This window comes from Acomys russatus, chromosome 11, assembly GCF_903995435.1.
Source record: "Acomys russatus chromosome 11, mAcoRus1.1, whole genome shotgun sequence".
Taxonomy (NCBI): Eukaryota; Metazoa; Chordata; class Mammalia; order Rodentia; family Muridae; genus Acomys; species Acomys russatus.
In genome coordinates this window covers 61,064,136-61,085,412 of record NC_067147.1, presented here as the reverse complement: position 1 = coordinate 61,085,412, position 21,277 = coordinate 61,064,136, and the positions used below count along the sequence as shown (strand labels likewise).

At 55.5% G+C, this 21,277-nt stretch overlaps 1 protein-coding gene across 1 annotated transcript in view; it reads left to right on the top strand.

The window, feature by feature from the left end:
• The first annotated feature begins 16,408 nt into the window (after positions 1 to 16,408).
• Notch4 (notch receptor 4) overlaps positions 16,409 to 21,277 on the top strand; it is a 24,738-nt gene continuing 19,869 nt past the window's right edge. The window contains exons 1-7 of the mRNA XM_051153567.1: positions 16,409 to 16,644; positions 17,389 to 17,470; positions 17,613 to 17,911; positions 19,875 to 20,222; positions 20,305 to 20,427; positions 20,522 to 20,758; positions 20,880 to 21,035. Of these exons, the coding sequence (XP_051009524.1) occupies positions 16,575 to 16,644; positions 17,389 to 17,470; positions 17,613 to 17,911; positions 19,875 to 20,222; positions 20,305 to 20,427; positions 20,522 to 20,758; positions 20,880 to 21,035 (1,315 nt within the window). The 5' untranslated portion in view covers positions 16,409 to 16,574. The remainder of the gene's footprint in view (positions 16,645 to 17,388; positions 17,471 to 17,612; positions 17,912 to 19,874; positions 20,223 to 20,304; positions 20,428 to 20,521; positions 20,759 to 20,879; positions 21,036 to 21,277) is intronic.

Here is a 21,277-nt window from a genome sequence, read left to right as displayed (position 1 = left end):
TTGGGAGGCAGAGGCAGAAGGATCACTGTGAATTCGAGGCCAGTCTAGTCTACAAAGAGAGTCCATGAGAGCCAAGGCTACACAGGAAAACACTGTCTGGAAAAGAAAGAAAGAGAGAAAGAAAGGAAGAAAGAAAGGATAAAAGGAAAAGAAACAACAAAAGAAAGGTTGACGATAACATTACGATAAAGTAGATTATAAAAAGCATTAACATCAAGCCTCACAACCTAGTGTGATCTCTGGACCCACATAAAAGTATAAGGAGAGAACTTGCTCCGTCAACCTTGACCTCCATGTGGGAGACCTGACATTAGCACATTGGCTCCCACTTGACTGTACGCACACCCATGCACACATACGCACACCCACCCACACATACTCCCGCCCACCCACACATACTCCCGCCCACCCACACATACTCACACCCACCCACACATACTCACACCCACCCACACATACTCCCGCCCACCCACACATACTCCCACCCACCCACACATACTCACACCCACCCACACATACTCACACCCACCCACACATACTCCCGCCCACCCACACATACTCACACCCACCCACACATACTCCCGCCCACCCACACATATATCCATGTATACACACACCCATGCACACATACTCACACCCACCCACACATACTCCCGCCCACTCACACATACTCACACCCATGCACACATACTCCCACCCACCCACACATATATCCATGTATACACACACCCATGCACACATACTCACACCCATGCTTACATACTCACATGTACAGACACATACTCACACCCATGCACACATACACCCACGGACACATACTCCTGCCCACCCACACATACTCACACCCATGCACACATACTCACACCCATGCACACATACTCACACCCACGGACACATACTCCCACCCACCCACACATACTCACACCCATGCACACATACTCCCGCCCACCCACACATACTCACACCCATGCACACATACTCCCGCCCACCCACACATACTCACACCCATGCACACATACTCACACCCATGCTTACATACTCACATGTACGGACACATACTCACACCCATGCTTACATACTCACACCCATGCACACATACTCACACCCATGCACACATATTCACACCCATGCACACACACTCCCACCCATGCACACATACACCAATATTAGATGGAGAATCCTTTTTAAAAATGTATTTGTTTTCATTCAGTGTGCCTGTGTGTTTTGCCTGCATGTCTGATGTGCATGTCACGTGTGCCTGGTGCTCACAGAGTCAGAAGGGGGCGTCAGAGCAGTTGAAAATGCAGCCTCAGGTGTCTGTCACAGTGATGCTGGGGCTGGGGACGGAACCCAGGTCCTCTGCAAGAGCAGCAAGCGGTCTCCACCACTGAGCCATCACTCCAGAACCATGAGTAACTTTTTGAATTGGGACCAGGAAAATCCTTCTGTCAGGTGGTCTCTTCCTGGCTGCTTTTGATCACTATCGTTTGCGGCATAAAGAGGAGACAGTGAGAACAGCACTGGGGGTAGCTGTGGCAAACAGGCTTGGGGTGGACAGGGACAAGAGGGTGGCTGTCCTTGGTGGTCAACTTGACTGCATCTGGAATTCAGTAAATCCCAAAAGTGGAGGCCACCCCTGTGAGGGATTTGCTGAACTTGAATTAGATTCACTTTTGCTTTTTCCAGACAGGGTTTCTATGTGTAGCCCTGGCTGTCCTGAAAATCTGTAGGCCAGGTTGGCCCCACACTCAGAGATCCACCTGCCGTGCTGGGATTAAAGGCAGAAGCCACTCTACCCAGGCAAGAGCCACTTCTTTTCCCTTTTTAAAATTATTAATTAGATAATTAATGTACATCCACACAGCAGTTCCCCCTCCCCTCTCCTCACAGTCCTCCCCCCCCCCCCCGCCTTTCCCCTTTCTCCTCCCCACCCACTCCTCCTCCCTTCCTCTTCAGATAGGGGAGGCCTCCCCTGGACACCAACAGGCCTCAGCATATCAACTTGCAGCAAGACTAGGTGCATCTCCTATTGAGCCCAGACAAGGCGGCCTAGAAGGGGAAACTGCCTCAAAATCAGGCAACAGAGTCAGAGTCAGAGACAGACCTGCTCCCGCTGTTAAAAGTCCCACGTGAAGTTTCATGTGTGCAGAGGGCCTAGGTCAGTCCACGCATGCTCTCTGGCTGGCAGTTCCGTCTCTGTGAGCCCCTATGGGCCCAGGGTAGTTGATTCTGTAGGTTTTCCTGTGGTGTCCTTGACCCCTCTGGCTCCTACAGTCCTTCCTCCCCACCCCCAGGGTCCCCCAAGCTCCGCCTACTGTCTGGCTGTGGGTCTTTGTGTCTGTCCCCATCAGTTGCTCAGTGAAGCCTCTCAAGGACGGTTACGCTAGGCTCCTGTCACAGCACAGCAGAATATCAGGAACAGTGTCGCGAGGGCTCCCTCTCATGCGTGGGTCTCAGGCTGGACCAGTCATTGTTGGCCACTCCCTCAATCTCTGCTCCATCTTTACCCCTGCACATCTTGTAGGCGGGACACATTGTGTCTAATATTTTGTGGCTGGGTTGGTGTCCAATCCCTCCATAAAAGTCTCACCTGGCTACAGGAGATGGCTGACTCAGCCTCCATATCGCCCATTGCTATGGTTACCCACATGGAGTCATAGGAGTTCCTAAGGTCGTTGGTTCCTAGCTCGTCCCAGAGATGTGCTCTCCCCTCCTGCTCCACTTGTCTCTCCCAGTTCTCTCTCCCACTGTCCTCCCCCCTCCTGATCCCTCCTATCACCATCCCCACCTCAGCCCCTCCCCTCCTCCCCTCATCCACCCAAGATGTTTGTTCTGTTTCCCCTTCTCAGTGAGATTCACGTGGCCACACTCAGCCCCCCTTTGAGCCCCCTTGTCACTGAGCTTCTTTGGGTCTGTGGCATGGAGCATGGCTACCCTGTGCTATGTCCCTATATACGCTTATGAGCACAGCGCATGAGTGTCTTTCTGGGTCTGGTTCCCTCACTCACATGGTTGTTTCTAGTTCCATCCATTTGCCTGCAATTTTCAAGATCTCCTTGTTCTCCATAGCTGAGTAATACTCCATTGTGGAAATGTACCACAGTTTTTCTTTCGATTCTTTGGTTGAGGGACATCAGGGTTGTTTCAAGTTTCTGGCTCTTACAAACAAAGCTGCTATGAACATAACTGAGCAGGTGTCCTTGTGGTGTTGGAAGCAGCTTTGGGTGTATCCAGGACGGGTTATAGCTGGGCTGTGAAGGAGACATGCTCCCAGTTTCTGAGAACCCACCAAGTTGATTTCCAATGTTGCTGTACAAGTTCCCACTCGCACCAGCAGTGGAGGAGTGTTCTGCTTGCTCCACATCTGTGCAGCATGCGCTGTGCCTTGAGGGTTTGGTCAATAGTCACTTCTAGTCCTGCTCTGATGCTGGGCAGACACATCTGTAATCCACATCGTTTCAGCAGGGAAACCCAGCTGAGTCTGGACCACATCTTCTGCTGGGAACCTACCGGAAGACAGGGAAAAAGGAAGCTCAGGTCTTTGCCTGCTTGCTTCCCTTTGCTAGGGGTCCACTCCTTCCCTGCCATCACAGCCTACCTGTCTGGGATTCCAGTGTCCGCTGACGACCACCTGAGACATCCAGCCTCCTGACTGGAGCACATACTGGATCCTTGGGCCTCAGGCAGCCACTGTTGGGTTAGCTGGACCACAGCCTGTCCGTCACCTGATAAATCCCCTCCCGCTCTCTTACTCTGTAAATTCTGTTCCCTTAGAGACCCCTGATAAATGCAGACACCAGCAGCAGCAGAAGTAACACAGGGGCAGCTGAGGAAAGTGTCCAGGGCAGAAGCCACAGGGAGCAGAGACACTGAGGGACAGGTAAAGAGAGGGAAGGCGAGAGTGGGCAGAAGGCTGGGACTGAAGAGAGACAGCAGCCTTGAAGAACGAGAGACAAGACACTGCAGACCACAGTCAGCAGATGAGATCTGGGGCTGCCAAGGTTCAAGAGTCAAGGCTGCTGGCGCTGGAGAGACAGCACTGTGGGCATGAGGGTCACTGCTCTTGCAGGCCCTGCAGCTCTCTGACTGGCCATAACTCCAGCTGCAGGGCATCCGACGCCCTCTGCTGGCGTCCTCGTGCACCTGCACTCAGCGGCATGTTACCTGCTCTGCTGCCAGTCATGGCTGCCAGATGCTGTGTGTCTCACAGCTGTCAAGGGCTGGAATGGCAGACAGCTGAAGCCTGGAGCAATGGGAGGTGCGGTAGACAGCCATTATCCCAGGACGCAGGAAGTGGAGACAGAAGGATGAGGAAGGGCTGAATTCACGTCCTCCTCAGCTACAGTGAGTCCAAGGCCCTGTGCAGCCCAGGGACAGAGGGTCTAACATCCTGGCATGCTGAACAGCCTGGGCCTCATACCACAGAGCCTGCTGGGAGGACCGGCCAGGCCCGTACTCACGGTCACTTCATTCTCAGCATCTTCTCCTTTGGACTCACGGCCTTTGTGCTGTAAGACTGTGTATTTGAGGGCTTAGCAGTATATAGAGACCAACCCAGGGCCACGGATCACAGAGAACACACTGACAGGAGTTAGGTCTGTCCCTGAAGCCAGGTGAGTTCAACAGGGCATGACTAGACTGGGGCATCACTGTAGGGGTGCCCCAGGGATCTGGGGGGGTGGGGACGCTGGGTCATCACTGTGGGAGTGCTCCAGGGGTCGTTGGGGGTGGGGACACTGGGTCATCACTGTGGGAGTGCTCCAGGGGTCGTTGGGGGTGGGGACACTGGGTCATCACTGTGGGAGTGCTCCAGGGGTCGTTGGGGTGGGGACACTGGGTCATCACTGTGGGAGTGCTCCAGGGGTCTGTGGGGGTGGGGACACTGGGTCATCACTGTGGGAGTGCTCCAGGGGTCGTTGGGGGTGGGGACACTGGGTCATCACTGTGGGAGTGCTCCAGGGGTCGTTGGGGGTGGGGACACTGGGTCATCACTGTGGGAGTGCTCCAGGGGTCGTTGGGGGTGGGGACACTGGGTCATCACTGTGGGAGTGCTCCAGGGGTCTGTGGGGATGGGGACACTGGGTCATCACTGTGGGAGTGCTCCAGGGGTCTGTGGAGAAGGGGACACTGGGGCACCTTAGACCTTCTACTCGGAGCCTTACTCTCACTTCCTTTCAGGTCAGTATTTCTTTTGTACAATCTCTGTACCGGGGCACATTTTGTGAGCTGTGATTTCCCAACATCTTTCTGATGGGCAGCATTTAAAAGGGCTTGGGAGACCAGTACATCTCAGAGTGGGACCAGAGCCTGGCAGGACGCAGCAGGAGGCCGCAAGGGCGTATGAACCGCTATGCTAGGCCAGTGCTCCTTGAGGGCATCCAGGTTCTGTTCCCAGAAGCCTCCTTGGGAGCTTTCAACCTCCTACAACTGCAGCTTCTGGGGACCCTACGCTCTCTCTGGTCCTGTGCTGGAAACCACACACGTGTGACATACCCGCACAAAGATACACGTGTATGCACATAAGTAAAGATAATATATATAGGTTTGTTTTTATTACAAATTGCAAATATACACATACATAGGCCATCAGGAAGTCTTAGCTACGTTTCCTGGTGCTCTGCTGCCCCCTTGTGGCCAGAAGTGCCATAGTGACCAGTTCCCGGCTAGGCCATTAATTTCTGTTACACACTTGGCTGAGGAGTGGCAATGTGACCGTGTTGTGGATTTACACATGTTTCTGTTTTGATCCCAAGTGTGGGGTGTGTAGTGGAGGTAAAGATGTTTATGTTTTGATCCCAAGTGTGGCGTGGGGAACAGACTTGTGAGAGAACAGGTGATGTTTATCCACTAGAAGATGAACCGCCTCCTGGCGGGGGGGGGGCTTGGTTTTTGCCAGCTGAAACACATTCTAGTACAGACTCTGAGAGGAGATTTTACGTGTGTGTGTGTGTGTGTGTGTGTGTGTGTGTGTGTGTGTGTGTGTGTGTGTGTGTGCGCGCGCGCGTGCGCGCGCCCATAACAGCAGGCAGGGCTTTTTGGGTGTTGGTATTGTTTGGCTGTTCATCGCTCCACTTCAAGACACTACTCGAGAGAACTGCTCCAGAGAACACTTCAGGGCTCAGGGTTCCAGCTGCTGTTCCAGGTTCCAGCAGCAACTTCGGTGGAATTGCTGGCCTGCTGAAATCCTGCCGACTATGCCAGGGGAATCGTTCCCAGGAACTGAGTCCAAAAAGGTCTACTTCTCCTGTTCCCAGTAACTTCTTTTCTCTCCTAGCTGGGTAGGTGGATTGGAAGGGAGGTGTAGGCATTAAAGAACTCAAAGTAGGTTTGGAAAAGGTCGAAGCCCGCATGGCCAGGTCACGGTTCCAAGGACAAGTCTATAGCTGTATGTTACAAATGTCCCTCCTACCGTGACTGGGAACGGTGAAGGGCAAGATATTGGCAATCAGAGATGGTCTCTAACAGATTCTCTTACTGCCTAGGGCTGGGCTCTGAGGACACAGAGGGCAGGCCACGAGACACCGAGGAGGGCAGGCTGACCCAAGGCCACGAGACACCGAGGAGGGCAGGCTGACCCAAGGCCATGAGACACCAAGGAGGGCAGGCTGACCCAAGGCCACGAGACACCGAGGAGGGCAGGCTGACCCAAGGCCACGAGACACCGTGGAGGGCAGGCTGACCCAAGGCCACGAGACACCGAGGAGGGCAGGCTGACCCAAGGCCACGAGACACCGTGGAGGGCAGGCTGACCCAAGGCCACGAGACACCGAGGAGGGCAGGCTGACCCAAGGCCACGAGACACCGTGGAGGGCAGGCTGACCCAAGGCCACGAGACACCGTGGAGGGCAGGCTGACCCAAGGCCACGAGACACCGTGGAGGGCAGGCTGACCCAAGGCCACGAGACAACCGTGGAGGGCAGGCTGACCCAAGGCCACGAGACACCGAGGAGGGCAGGCTGACCCAAGGCCACGAGACACCGAGGAGGGCAGGCTGACCCAAGGCCACGAGACACCGAGGAGGGCAGGCTGACCCAAGGCCACGAGACACCGAGGAGGGCAGGCTGACCCAAGGCCACGAGACACCGTGGAGGGCAGGCTGACCCAAGGCCACGAGACACCGTGGAGGGCAGGCTGACCCAAGGTTTCACTATCACCAGCCAGAGACTAGAGGTTAATGTCAACCAGACATGCCAAGGAGGGCAGACTGTGACAAGACTGGACAGCCAATCGGGGAGTCAGCTGCAAGACCCACCCCACCACCTTGGTCCGATGGTCTTCAGGACCCAGGGCAGCCTGAACCCACCCACACCACCCATCATGGACCCTCTCAGGGCTCAGTGAGCCTGCTGCTTCCCCCCCCCCACCCCCCGCAACAGATCCCAGACAGGCCCCCCACCAATCTCCTGCTCTCCCACCCGTGTCACACCTCAGCTCTCTTGCCTGCCACTTCCACACCTCCTGTCTTAATCCCCAGCCTCCTGTACCAAGTCCGTGAACCAGGGCTTAAGCAGGCAGCCGAGGGCTTGCTTCCTCCAGAGGCAGGGCAAGCACTCTGCTCCCACAGCCCCTGTGCTCAGCAAGCGTTTGGGAAGGGTACAACAGGGTGGAAGGAACAGGCAAGGTTTGCAGGTTTGCAAGCCCTTTGTGTCCCTGGGGGCTGAAACTTGAAGACATTTACTGAGGGCGAAGTAGTGCGGGGTTGTTTTGTTTTGCTTTGTTGTTTTTTGCTTATTTTATTCACCCTGTCAATCATGCTGACAAATTCATACACGCTTATGGTTCGTTTTTGTTGTTGTTGTTTTGTTTTGTTTTTTGTTTTGTTGGTTTGGTTTGGTTTGGTTTGGTTTTGGTTTTTCGAGTCAGGGTTTCTCTGTGTGTAGCCTTGGCTGTCCTGGACTCATTTTCACTTTGTAGACCAGGCTGGCCTTGAACTCAACAGTAATCCACCTGCCTCTGCCTCCCGAGGCTTATAAATTTTTCAGATTCACAAATGTGTCATATATTTTCATTCCTTCCTCACATTAGACACCAGAAAATTTATTTTCCACTCATAAAAACAAAACTAAATACCTCATCTGGAGTATTTTCAACTTTCGCCTATTTATGTGATAATCTCTAAACTTAAAACAGAAGATTTTGCAATCAATCCTTGACCTTTCGTGTTCAATAAAGACCTTGGAAGTCTATTCTTAGGGTGTGACAAATCTTCCTGGGAGAGAGAGAACCCCAAAACCATCCCAGCCATGGGTCTCCTAGGACAGTAACTGACGCTCACCCGGCACCCTGGGGACTGGCTCATGCCTCTCCTGACCTTTCACTCCACACACTCCCTAACCCAGGCTGACCCTGTCTCCTCTGCCAGAGCCAATTACAGTCAAAGAGGGTGGGGTGGGGGCACACTCTAGTTGAAGGACACTCCATCCCCCACTGGATCCCTGCCCTGGGCAGAACAGGGCATTTCCCTTGGGCAGCCCCTCCTCCTGGGACAGAATTTCCAGAAGAAATCTATGTTGCCAAAGATAAGCATGGTTGGATTTTTAGCTGGTAAGACGGAAGCAGGTTCTCCTTGGTAACTTCTGCCCATGGAGTGCAAGCTGAGCTCTGTTCCCATGTGTCAATCTCCGTCAGCAACTTGACTGGATGGTGGTGAGTCACCTAGGAGACACACCTCTGGGCTGTTCCCAAGGATGTATAACTGAGAAAGGAAGAACCATCCTGAATGTGGCCACCCCCACCCCATCCCATGGGCCAGAGCAACTCGCTGAATAAATCAGGAAAAAGTGAGCTAGCCTCAGCATCCCCCTTGCTTCCTGTCTGTGGGCAGGGAGTGGGCTAGCCTCAGCCATCCCCCTTGCTTCCTGGCTATGGGCAGGAAGTGGCCAGCTGCCTTCCTTCTCTGCCATGACAGGCTTTATTCCCCTCAGACCTTGAGCTGAAATAAAGCCTGCATTAAGTCGCTTTTCTCGGGTATTTGGTTAGAACAAGAAAAACAAAGAACTTGCAGAGACTCGGGGAGGGGCAGGATGGTGGGGAGGGGGCAGGGGGGAGCCTCTGGCATGGGATCCGGTGCTAGCTGGCATTAGCATCCCATCCCCCACAGAGACTGGGACACAGAGGCTTGCCTTTGTAATGACTGCACATCAGAAGAATGGGTCTTGGGCCTTAGAGAAGTATTTCTGAGTTGACACATGTGCATTTACAAGGAGAGCCTGTCTCAGCCCATGCCAGTGTCCATGATGTGCCCGGGTCTGCAGACCAGGCCTCATTGTCATGGCAGCCCATGCCCATGTCTGTGATGTGCAGACCAGGCCCCACTGTCCTGTCAGCCCATGCCTGTGTCTGTGATGTGCAGACCAGGCCTCACTGTCCTGTCAGTCCATGCCCGTGTCTGTGATGTGCCACAGTCTGCAGACCAGGCCTCACTGTCACGTGATAGTTGCTAAAAAAACATCCTGGCAACTTTGAGCTTCCCAAGTCTGCACTCTAGGGGGGATCTGGGTCATCCGAGGGACACTGCCTTTTGCTGCTGTGTCAGTTTCAGTCTCTCGGGGCCGGGGTGAGAACACAGTGTACCCACTGTCCTGCACTTCTCACTGTCATAAGGGACCTGCACCATGAGGTCAGCCCAGAGCCACTGTCCCCTGGGAGCCACCATGAGGCCAGAGCAGGCACCTCAGTGAGGCGTGGGTGGGTCCTCTGTTAGGAAGCAGCCTCTGAAGAGACAGCGCATGAAGCCTGCGAGCGAGCAAAAGGCCACTCAGAAACCCAGGAGGGAATGTGGTCACTTCTGTCAACGGAAAGGACAAGCCCCAGTCGTTACGAGGACTGCAATTTCTTGATCACTCAGCGTGTGTCACGCTCATACAAACATGGCCCTGTGTAACGCCCAGAGTTCCTTTACACCAGCACGTTATCGTTCCCTAAAGATGAGGTGCAGCTGAGAGAGAACTCAGAGATCCTTAAACGTTTCCCACTCACAGCCCATTCCCCTCAAGATAGTTACACCACTGAGAAAATAGAAGTATGTGACATAGGTATATTTCACCCAAATCTACTGACATCACATCACTCATTTTAAAATAATCCTTTGGCATAATCCAATTTTACCATCATTAAAGGCCAGCAGTCTAGCCTGTGCTGTTTAATCTGATTTTAAGGTTTATTTTTATTTTTTACGTACCATGAGCATGCACTGCCCGTAGAGGCCAGAAGAGGACGTCAGATCCCCTAAACCTGGAGTTACTGATGGTTGTGAGCGGCCATGTGGGTGCTGGGAACCCAATCTGAGTCCTCTGCACGAGCGGCGGGTGCACCTAACCACTGAGCCACCTCCCCAGCCCCTTGATCTAATCTCTTCAGATGCACAAGGCTGCAGCAGTCCAGAGAGAGGCCTAACTTGGTCTCCACATGTAACAAGACAGGCCACCACAAGCCACGTTTGTCCCAAGGAAGAGCCGGCACCCGGCACCCGGCACCCGGCCGTTCCGTTCAGCAGCCGCTAGCTAGCCAGGTGACCCTCCTTAAGTCCGTTTAAAGTGAAGAAGCTGAGGGAGGTGTAACCCCTCACCTCGGGCACTGCCCTGAACTTTGTTCCCAGCCCTGAGACAGACAAAGCCTGAGGCTGAACGCTGGCCTTGCAAGCGGGAGACCGTGCACATTCGAACCTTGGCACCACGTAAACCAGGGATGCCCGTAATACCAGGACTCCGGAAGTAGTGCTGGCTGCTCTTCCAGAGACCCTAGGTTCAGTTCCCAGAACCGGCGTTGTGGCGATTCATGACCATCTGTAGCTCCAGTTCCAGCAGGTGTGACGCCGTCTTCTGGCCTGTTCCGGTACTAGGCATTCATGGGGTGCACAAACACACATGCAGGCAAGCACCCATACACATAAAGTTAAACTTTAAAATTTTAATGTTGAGCTGGGCCATGGTGGCACACGCCTTTAATCCCAGCACTCGGGAGGCAGAGGCAGGCGGATCACTGTGAGTTCGAGGCCAGCCTGGTCTACAAAGTGAGTCCAGGATAGCCAAGGCTACACAGAGAAACCCTGTTTTGAAAAACCAAATAAAAATTTAATGTTGAATTGAGTAAGTATGGGCTGGAAATGTGGCTCAGTTAGAAGGCTTGCCTTATGCATACAAAGCCTTAGGTTAGATCGCCAGCACCTCACGCCCAGGTGTGCTTGTGCAGACCTGGGATCCCAGTGATTGGGAGGCAGAGGCAGGAGGATCAGCTCAAGGTCACCCTCAGGTATTAACAAGCCTGAGGTGAGATACAAGAGAACCTGTCTCAAATAAAATTCAAAACCAGCCAGGCGTGGTGGCGCACGCCTTTAATCTCAGCACTCGGGAAGCAGAGGCAGACAGATCGCTGTGAATTTGAGGCCAGCCTAGTCTACAAAGCCAGTCTAGGACAGCCAGGGCTACACAGAGAAACCTTGACCCTAACCCTTGAAAAATCAAAAAATAAATACTAAATAAATTTTTTTAAAAAGAAGAAAAAGAAAAATTCAAAACCTAGGCTCCTGGGTCTGAATCACCCTTCAAGGCCAGCACAGGCAGGAAATCTCTCCATTCCTTGGGCAGCAGGGGGGCTGACAGCCTCCTGGGTCCTTCGGGAAGGTTCCGGAAGGGCAGCTTTTGTCTGGTGCCACTTCCTTTTCTGCTTACAACAAAACTGAATGGACTTTTCTGCAGAGCCTTTATTTTTGATGCCTTAAAAAAACGCTTCAGGAGGATTCCTGGGACTAGGGTGGGGGTGGGGGGTTAGTCGAGCCATGGCAGTGCTCCCGGAGCCTCCAAAAACTTGCTTCGTTGGAAAGTAACACCCCATTCTCCCCACTCCCATCCCCCACCCTCCCAACCCCCCCACCCCAAAGTGGGAGGTGAGGCTTCCAGTGTAGAATCAGAGTCGGGAGTGCCGTGGGTCCCCACCACCCACATCCAGGCTCACAACTGCCTGTTACTCCCGCCGTAGGGCATCCAGCACCTTCTTCCGAACTCCTCAGGCACCTGTACTCACACGTGCACATTGTGTACACACACACACAGGTACACACACTTAAAATAGGCACTAAATATTTTTAAAATGCAATAATCAGAAGGCATAATCGGCAGGCACGCCTTTAATCCCAGCACTTGAGAGGCAGAGGCAGGCGGATCTTTGTGAGTTCGAGGCCAGCCTGGGCTACAAAGTGAGTCCAGGATAGCCAAGGCTAACACAGAGAAATCCTGTCTCAAAAAACCAGAGAGAGAGAGACGAAGAAGGAGGAGGAGAAAGAAGAAGAAGAAGAAGAAGAAGAAGAAGAAGAAGAAGAAGAAGAAGAAGAAGAAGAAGAAGAAGAAGAAGAAGAAGAAGAAGAAGAAAGAAAGAAAGAAAGAAAGAAAGAAAAAGAAAAGAGAAAAGAAACGCTCACAGGAATGCCGCTGCCCTTCTTAAGTGGGAAGTTCCTACAAGTGGCGTGTGGGGCAAGGAGAGGGGTGTTTTTACACCGCTGCACCCTACAATGATGGTGTTTGGTGTTCCCCAGGCATCTGCGTCAGCGTCCGGGAAGCCACTGGGAAAGCGGAGGAGAAGGAAGCGCCAAGTGAAGTTTTAGGAGTTGGAGGTACCGTGGACCCGGCGGCAGCACAGGTAGCAGGATAAAGCGAGAAGCGCCCTGAGCCGCCACGCCCTGGTCCCCGCCCCCGCCCCGAGGCCCCCGCCCCGGCCACGCCCCGAGCTGGCGCCACGCCCCGGCCATGCCTACGCCCCGAGGCCCCGCTTCGGTCCCGCCCCTTGTCCCGGTCTCGCCCCCGCCCCGAGGGCCCCCCCCCCCCCCGGTCCCGCCGCGCCCCGCGCCCACGCAGCTCCCGGTTCCCCTTCTGTCTGCCGCGCCACTTCCCTGTCTCAGTCCCGGTTCTCCTTTCTCACCAGCTCCAGCCTGGCGCCCCAGCCTCCTTTCTAAGTGATGTGAAACAGGGCCAGTTCTGTCCCCACCAGGGCTTTGTGCTTCTACCAGAACCAGGTGTCGCTCGCTCGCCCCTCGCTTCCCACTTTCCCTTTGCTGCTCAGCGCACCGGATGCCCAGATGAGGAAAAGCCGCCGCTTTGCTCTCCGGATCTTCCCAGGTCTCAGCCGCCTTCTCCACAAGGGAAGGCTATGGGACAATGACACATCAAGAGGACAATGGGCTGAAAGCACAGACCGGAAGTGCACAAAAGAAACATGAATGTCACCACACGTGTGAAAATAGTGTTAACCCTTATTAACAAAATGGGGTTCTCTGTTGTTTGGGGGGAACTTTATCTGATGTTTTGAGATCTCCAGTCTTCTCAAACTGGCCTTGACTCCAACCCCCCTGCCTTGACCTCCCAAATGTTGGCATTCTGGGGCGGGTGCCCACACCCAACACAACTGCTTTTGTTCTTTTGTTTTGTTTTTTGAGGCAAGGTTTCTCTGCGTAGCCTTGACTGTCCTAGACTCGCTTTGTAGACCAGGCTGGCCTTGAACTCACAGCGATCCGCCTGCCGCTGCCTCTCAAGTGCTGGGATTAAAGGCAGGCGCCACCACGCCCCGCTAAGACTGCAATCTTAAAGCAACCCGGACCCTACTGAGCAGGCGCTGTGTGCTGGAGGGTGACAGCCAAGCTTTCATGACCAAGGGTTCACTCCATGGTCATCTGTAGGCTCAGGAGTTTTATTCCCAGTTAGCATAAGAAAGCAGACAACCTAGGCTAGAGACATGGCTCAGAGGTCAAGAGCACTGTCTGCTCTTCCAAAGGTCCTGAGTTCAATTCCCAGCAACCACATGGTGGCTCATGACCATCTGTAATGAGATCTGGTGCCTTACATGGTAGGCAGGCACACATGCAAGCAGAATACTGTGTAAATAATAAATAAATCTTAAAAGAAAGAAAAAGAAAGCAGGCAACCGCACGCCTATATGAGCTCTAGGACACCTATTGTAAACTAGTCCATCGTGTTAACCCTGACAGCTTCCTGGACAGGTCTCAGTAGGGAACTAGCTGCAGTGGCACAGGGCGCACGTGGTAGAGTCCAATCATTTAAGAACAGCGATGGGGGCTGCCGGGGTGCCACAGGGCTCTGTAGTGGGGCACATGCTTATTACCCCCAAAATACCTTAAACATCAGATGTACTCAAAAAACTGAATCGCTGACTAAAATGCCAGTATAAGATGTGGGTGTGGCTCGGTGGCCAGGGAGCTGGCCCCACGGGCATAAGCTTGGGGTTTGATTTCCAGCACGGTGTAAACGGAGACAGCCGTGCACACCTGTAATCCTAGCAACTGTGAGATGGAACCAAGAGGGTCAGGAGTTCGAAGCCACCATCACCTACAGTCTGGGTTCTTCTGGTGGAGTGCGGGGCACCCAGTACTGTGGTGCTAGCGGGGGTGGGGGGGGGTGCGGGGCACCCAGTACTGTGATGCTAGCAGGGGGGGGTGCGGGGCGCCCAGTACTGTGGTGCTAGCGGGGTGAGGGGTGCGGGGCACCCAGTACTGTGGTGCTAGCGGGGGGGGGGGGTGCGGGGCACCCAGTACTGTGGTGCTAGCGGGGGGGGGGGTGCGGGGCACCCAGTACTGCGGTGCTAGCTGGGGGGGGTGCGGGGCACCCAGTACTGTGGTGCTAGCAGGGGGGGGTGCGGGGCGCCCAGTACTGTGGTGCTAGCGGGGGGTGGTGGGGTGCGGGGCACCCAGTACTGTGGTGCTAGCGGGGGGGGGGGCGTGCAGGGCACCCAGTACTGTGGTGCTAGAGGGGGGGGGGGTGCGGGGCACCCAGTACTGTGGTGCTAGGGGGGGGTGGGTGCGGGGCACCCAATACTGTGGTGCTAGCGGGGGGAGGGGTGCGGGGCACCCAGTACTGTGGTGCTAGCGGGGGGTGGCGGTGCGGGGCACCCAGTACTGTGGTGCTAGCGGGGGGGGGTGCGGGGCATCCAGTACTGTGGTGCTAGCGGGGGGGGGGGCGGTGCGGGGCACCCAGTACTGTGGTGCTAGTGGGGGGAGGGGTGCGGGGCACCCAGTACTGTGGTGCTAGCGGGAGGGGGGTGCGGGACACCCAGTACTGTGGTGCTAGCGGGAGGGGGTTGCAGGGCACCCAGTACTGTGGTGCTACCGGGGGGTGGGGGGGGGGCTCAGCACTGCAGGCAGCATCCGGGACTCCTCTAAGCTGAGCCTTCTGCTCCCGCAGACACTCCACCACCTGGGTTCCGTCCCTGTCCCCCGTGTGACTGACCCCAAAGCTGTCCCGGGTCCTCGGGAAGGGAGAGTGAAGCCAGGCACCCCAGCATTTAGGACACTGATGCAGGAAGAATTGAAGCTAGCCTCTGCTACATGGTGAGTTCCAGGCCAGCCTGGCCTAGAATGAGAGCTTGTCCAAAGGGTTTTTTGTTTTGTTTTGTTTTTAAAAAAAATTAAAGAAGGTACAATGAAATTTTCCGGGCAAAGAATTCCCTTTGTGATTGTCTTTTTTACATATAAATTAAATGTTACATCTTGACTGACTGACATCTTGACTGTATCCCAGCATCCTTTGTTGGGGAGGGAGGCAGAGGTGGGTACAACGCACTGTGTCCATTTGTAATGACAATATTTTACATTCTTCTCTGAAGGAAGGTCAAGCCTTCTCCCCAGCTCTGTACTAACAGAAGCCCAGGAGGCTACGGGCATGACTCACGGTAATAGAGCATGTGTGTGGAACACAGGAGGCCTGGGCTCCATCTCTGCCGAGGGCAAGACCCAGCTTCCTGTCCACTCCCCAGGAAGGTGCCAAGCATGGGCCTAAACCTCATCATCACCCAGGGGGCAAAGGCAGAAGAATGTCCACAAGTTCTAGGCCAGCCCAGACACACACACACACACACACACACACACACACACACACACACATGCACACACACCACACACACAAACACATGCACACACACACCACACACACATACACCTAGATACACACCACAAACGCGCACACACAACCACACGCGTGCACTCTCTCCACCTCTCAAAACACCTTTTCTAAAATAGCACCCCCAAAAGGGCCAAGGGAAGGCCTAGAGGTCCCCTGGGTTCCCTCTGCCAAAGCAACCAGTTTCAACTCCTGACAACTTACTGGTCCTTTGAGAAGTGGGGCTACACCAGAAGCTGAGCACCCTCTCCTCCTCCCATCTCCCCTGTCCACATACTGCCCCTCCTGGGTCACAGTAGTAGCACTTGCCCCTCCCGGTCCTCCCCCCACATCCCCCCCACCCCTGCCCTGAGCCAGAGGAGCAAACCAGCTCCCCCTGGTCCTTTCCCCTGTGAGCAGCCACACCATCCTCTGCTCAGGGACTGCCAGCCTACAGAGGCCCCTCCCTCAGCCTCGCTGAGTGGTCCTTCACACACACCAACCTCTCATACACACACACACATACACACCCATCAGTAGGGTGTCCAGGACATTGTGTGACTCAGGAAACAGCTCAGACAGAGGCCTGCAGCAGGCCCAGGAGGAAGAAGTGGCGGTGTGGAGGCAGAGGAGGTGGCCCTGCACGGCCACAGGGGCTCTGAGGGTCCTTGCCTGAAGAGGGACAGTCGCTCTGGAATGCGGCCCCAGTCGCTGCTGTGGCTGCTGCTGCTCTTGCTACTCTGCTCCCCAGTCACCCTGACCAGAGGTGAGGTGTGGCCAAAGGTGAAAGGGTGGGGGCAGAGCTAGGGGAGAGGGCCAAGCCCTAGGCTCTGAAGAGAGTCTGGAGGGAGGCGGTTCTGTCCCATTAAATGGGGACACCTGCAGGCAGTGCTGACTGCCACAGGGGCTGCTGAGACCTGGGCTTTGCCAGGGCTACTGCCTGCTGTGGACGGGGAAGGAGGGTGCCCACCCCCAGGGAGAATCCAGCTGAGCCTGGAGTAAGAGGCAGAGGGCTCTTTGTGTAGACAGGCAGGGGACGAGAGGAGTGAGAAGCAAGAGACGAGGCACAGAGGGGCACACCAGGTCCCTTTCCGTCCAGATGTCCCCACCCCCAGTGGCTCATTTCTGGCCTTTCCTGAAGGAAATCCCTTAGGTATCTGGACCATTCATCTCCTAGGAGCGCCCTGGCTCCCTCCGAATCCCTGTTGTCCTGCTTCCGGGGGATGGAGCTGGGCTGAACTTGGGAGACCAGAGAATAAACAGGAAGGGGGTGGGAGTAATAACAGGAGTCCTGAGTGGAAGGGCTGGGATCAGGTGACCATGTGGGAACTGTGTGAAGGGGAGGGTGACAGACAGCACCATGCACGTACCACACGGTGCCACATGGCGAGTGGGGAGGGGGTTGCGGGGGAGGGGTGCTAGTCACCAGTCCCTAAGGAGCACCTGGAGGAGGAAGGCCAATCCCTGGGACCCTCGGGGTCTGTCACTCCCCCCCTATCTCTTCTCCCAGAGCTTGTGTGTGGAGGTTCCCTAGGACCTTGTGCCAACGGAGGCACCTGCCTGAGGCTATCACAGGGACAAGGGACCTGCCTGTGAGTAGCTTCCAGGGACTGGGAATGGGGAGAGAAAGGAGTGGGGAGGAAGAGGGCGGGAGGAGAGTAGAGAGGAGACAGAGGAGTGGGGGGGAGGGGGAGAAAGAGGGGCCACTGGCCTGAAATGACCCTCCACCCCCAGGTGTGCCCCTGGATTTCTGGGTGAGACTTGCCAGTTTCCTGACCCCTGTCAGGATGCCCAACGCTGTGAGAATGGGGGCAGCTGCCAAGCCCTGCCCCGCACCCCCGCTGCGAGCGCCCCCAGCCCTGCTTCCCCACTGGCCCTCAGCTTCTCCTGCACCTGCCCCTCTGGCTTCACTGGCAATCGATGCCAAACCCAGCTGGGAGAGCTCTGCCCACCTTCTTTCTGTTCCAACCGGGGTCACTGCTACATCCAGGCCTCAGGCAGCCCACAGTGCTCCTGCGAACGGGGGTGGACAGGTAAGCGCACAGGGAGTGGGAGGTCAAGGAGGAGCGTGTGACAACCCACACACACCCCAAAGCTCCCAAAGAAAGGGACAATCATGCAGTGCTATGGTGGCGCACGCCTTTAATCCCAGCACTCGGGAGGCAGAGGCAGGCAGATCTCTGTGAGTTCGAGGCCAGCCTGGTCTACAAAGTGAGTCCAGGACAGTCAAGGCTACACAGAGAAACCGTGTCTCAAAAAACAAAAACAAAAAAAAAAAAAGAAAGAAAGAAAAAGAAAAAGAAAGGGAAGCTCACTGGTGTGAGGGTTCAGCAGCAGCATGGTGGGGAAGTCGAGGGGTGACAGGAACCAGGGGTGCCATTGCTTTATTTCTGTTGCCGTGATAGACACCGTGACCAAAAGCAGCCCCAGGGAGGAAAGGGTTAAATTCCCAGGTGACAGGACATTAGGAACCCAAAGCTGCCAACCACAGAACACCCCAAGAGCAGAGAGAATACAAGCATCCTTGCTTGCTTTCCCTGCCTTACACAGGTTGGGACCCTGACCTAGGGCATGGTGCCGCCCACAGCGGGCTGAGCCCTCCTACCCTGATTAACAGTCAAGACTATCGCCAACAGGTGGTCCAGCTGATCTAGGCAATTTCTCCCTCAATGATTAAGACGTTCTTCTCAGGTGCTTCCGGGCTGTGGCAAGGGGTAGAACAAACTATCACACACAGAGACATGAGAGCTGGGGTTCCTCCACCTGTGACCATCACAGACACAGAGAGATGAGAGCTGGGGCTCCTCCACCTGTGACCATCACAGACACAGAGAGATGAGAGCTGGGGCTCCTCCACCTGTGACCATCACACAGACAGAGAGATGAGAGCTGGGGCTTCTCCACCTGTGACCATCACAGACACAGAGAGACGAGAGCTGGGGCACGGTTTGCGTTTGTCTTTTTAGGCACTCCCGAGCCCCGGTCCAGGAAATTGTGCAGCCCACATTGAGAACAGGTCTTCCCAGCTCGGTTATCCCAACCTAGAAACTATCTCACAGACATATCTTCTTCTGGCCTCTGCGGGTACCAGGTACACACGTGATGTACAGACATGGAGACATACAAACATATATACAAGCAAAGCACCTACGCACTTGAAAAAATGTGTAAAATGAAAAAAGTAATAAAGAAAGAACAGGGGACAGTAGGGCCAGCAAGATGGCTCAGTGGGTAGCGCCTGCCGCCAACCCTGGCAACCCAAGCTCAGTCCCTGGGACCCACACCATGTAGTACAAGGAGAGACGCAGAGGAGCAGAGGCTGGGTTCGACGCAGTGGGGCATAGCTCAGCTGTGGGGGCACGCGTGCCTATGCTCAGGAGGCAGAGGCAAGGGGATCAGCAGTTCAAAGTCAAGCCGGGCGCTGGTGGTGCACACCTTTAACCCCAGCACTTGGGAGGCAGAGGCAGGAGGAGCTCTATGAGTTCAAGGCCAGCCTGGTCTACATAGCAAGTTCCAGGACAGCCAGGGCTACACAGAGGGACCCTGTGTCAAAAACAAGAGGGAGGAGAAGTTGGAAGTCATCCTCAGATGTATGCTGCTAGGACACCTTGCCTTAAAGAAAACCAAAACCTAAACAATGATAAGATCAGCAGGAAGAAATCCTCTCAGACAGGCAAAGTGACCCAACCCGGCACCCCTGAGGCTTTTCAACAGGGAGCCGGCATCCCACAGTGTCCCAGGTAGGCCAATATGCAACATGCCTACAGTCAGTTACATGTGCTTTTTCAAGTAGAAGACATGAACAGGTTCATAGACCGCCCCTCCCGGAGCACGGCAGAACCAAGAGGCCGAGGGGCACCAGGACAAAGGGACCTGAGGGTAACAGACAGGAGACAGGAGGAGGAGGAGGCAGAGCTCATGCACACAGGTGCATGAACCAGACCTGTGCGGTGCCTGAAACAGCACCCTCCCCCTCGACCCTGTGCCCCGCTGCAGGCGAGCAATGCCAGCTCCTCGACTTCTGCTCAGCCAACCCCTGCGCCAACGGAGGCATGTGCCTGGCCACATACCCCCAGATCCAGTGCCGCTGCCCACCTGGCTTCGAGGGTCACACCTGCGAACGCGACATCAACGAGTGCTTCCTGGAGCCAGGGCCCTGCCCTCAGGGCACCTCCTGCCATAACACCTTGGGCTCCTTCCGGTGTCTCTGCCTTGTGGGACAGGAGAGTCTGCAGTGCAAGCTCAGGGAGGGACCCTGTCCTTCCGGAAGCTGTCTTAACGGAGGCACCTGCCAGCTAGTACCAGGGGGTGATGCCACCTTTCATCTCTGTCTCTGCCCCCCAGGTGAAGCCTCCGGGGGGGGCTCTCCTGCACCCCTCTCTTCCGTCCCGGGTGGGCTCCATGGCTGATCCCGTGATCCTGTTAGGTTTCACAGGCCTGGACTGTGAGGTGAATCCAGACGACTGTGTCAGGCACCAGTGTCGGAACGGGGCCACCTGCCTGGATGGGCTGGGCACCTACACCTGCCTCTGCCCAAACACCTGGAAGGGTGAGCCGTTTGAAGCAAGTCCGCGGCGGCGGCAGTGGCGGCGGCAGCAGTGCCTGCACATGGATCCCCTGCCCCCTCTCTGTGCCCCCTGCAGGCTGGGACTGCTCTGTGGATGTAGATGAATGTGAAAGCCAGGGTCCCCCTCGATGCAGCAACGGCGGCACCTGCCAGAACTCAGCCGGTGGCTTTCACTGTGTGTGTGTGAGCAGCTGGGGAGGCACAGGCTGTGACGAGAATTTGGATGACTGTGCGGCTGCCACCTGCGCCCCCGGTTCCACCTGCATTGACCGTGTGGGCTCCTTCTCCTGCCTCTGCCCGCCTGGGCGCACAGGTGCAGGCAGAGGGCATTGTGGGGTGCGGGAGGGCATGGAGGGCAAGAGAAGGCTCCTGAAGGGCAGCGGGGAGCCCCAGGCAGCCTCTGAGCGACTCGGACCCCCGGTGGTGTCCCACAGGCCTCCTGTGCCACCTGGAAGACATGTGTCTGAGCCAGCCGTGCCACGCGAATGCCCAGTGCAGCACCAACCCTCTGACGGGCTCCACCCTCTGCATATGCCAGCCTGGCTACTCAGGACCCACTTGCCACCAAGACCTGGATGAGTGTCACATGGGTGAGCGTCCCCCGGCAGAGCCCCTCTGAGGCCAGCCCAACCTCCTCCGTTCCCAGCAGAGGACGGGCACAGCAGCCGAAAACCTCAGCCGGGCGTGGGGACATGTGCCTGCAACCCCACAACAAATGGGCCGAGGCAGGAAGAGGGGTTCCAGGCCATGCCAGGTGTATGAAAAGGACAGCAGGTGGGGCTGGGGAGACGGTTAAAGCCACATATGTGGTGAGTGCCAGGTGGGCATGAGG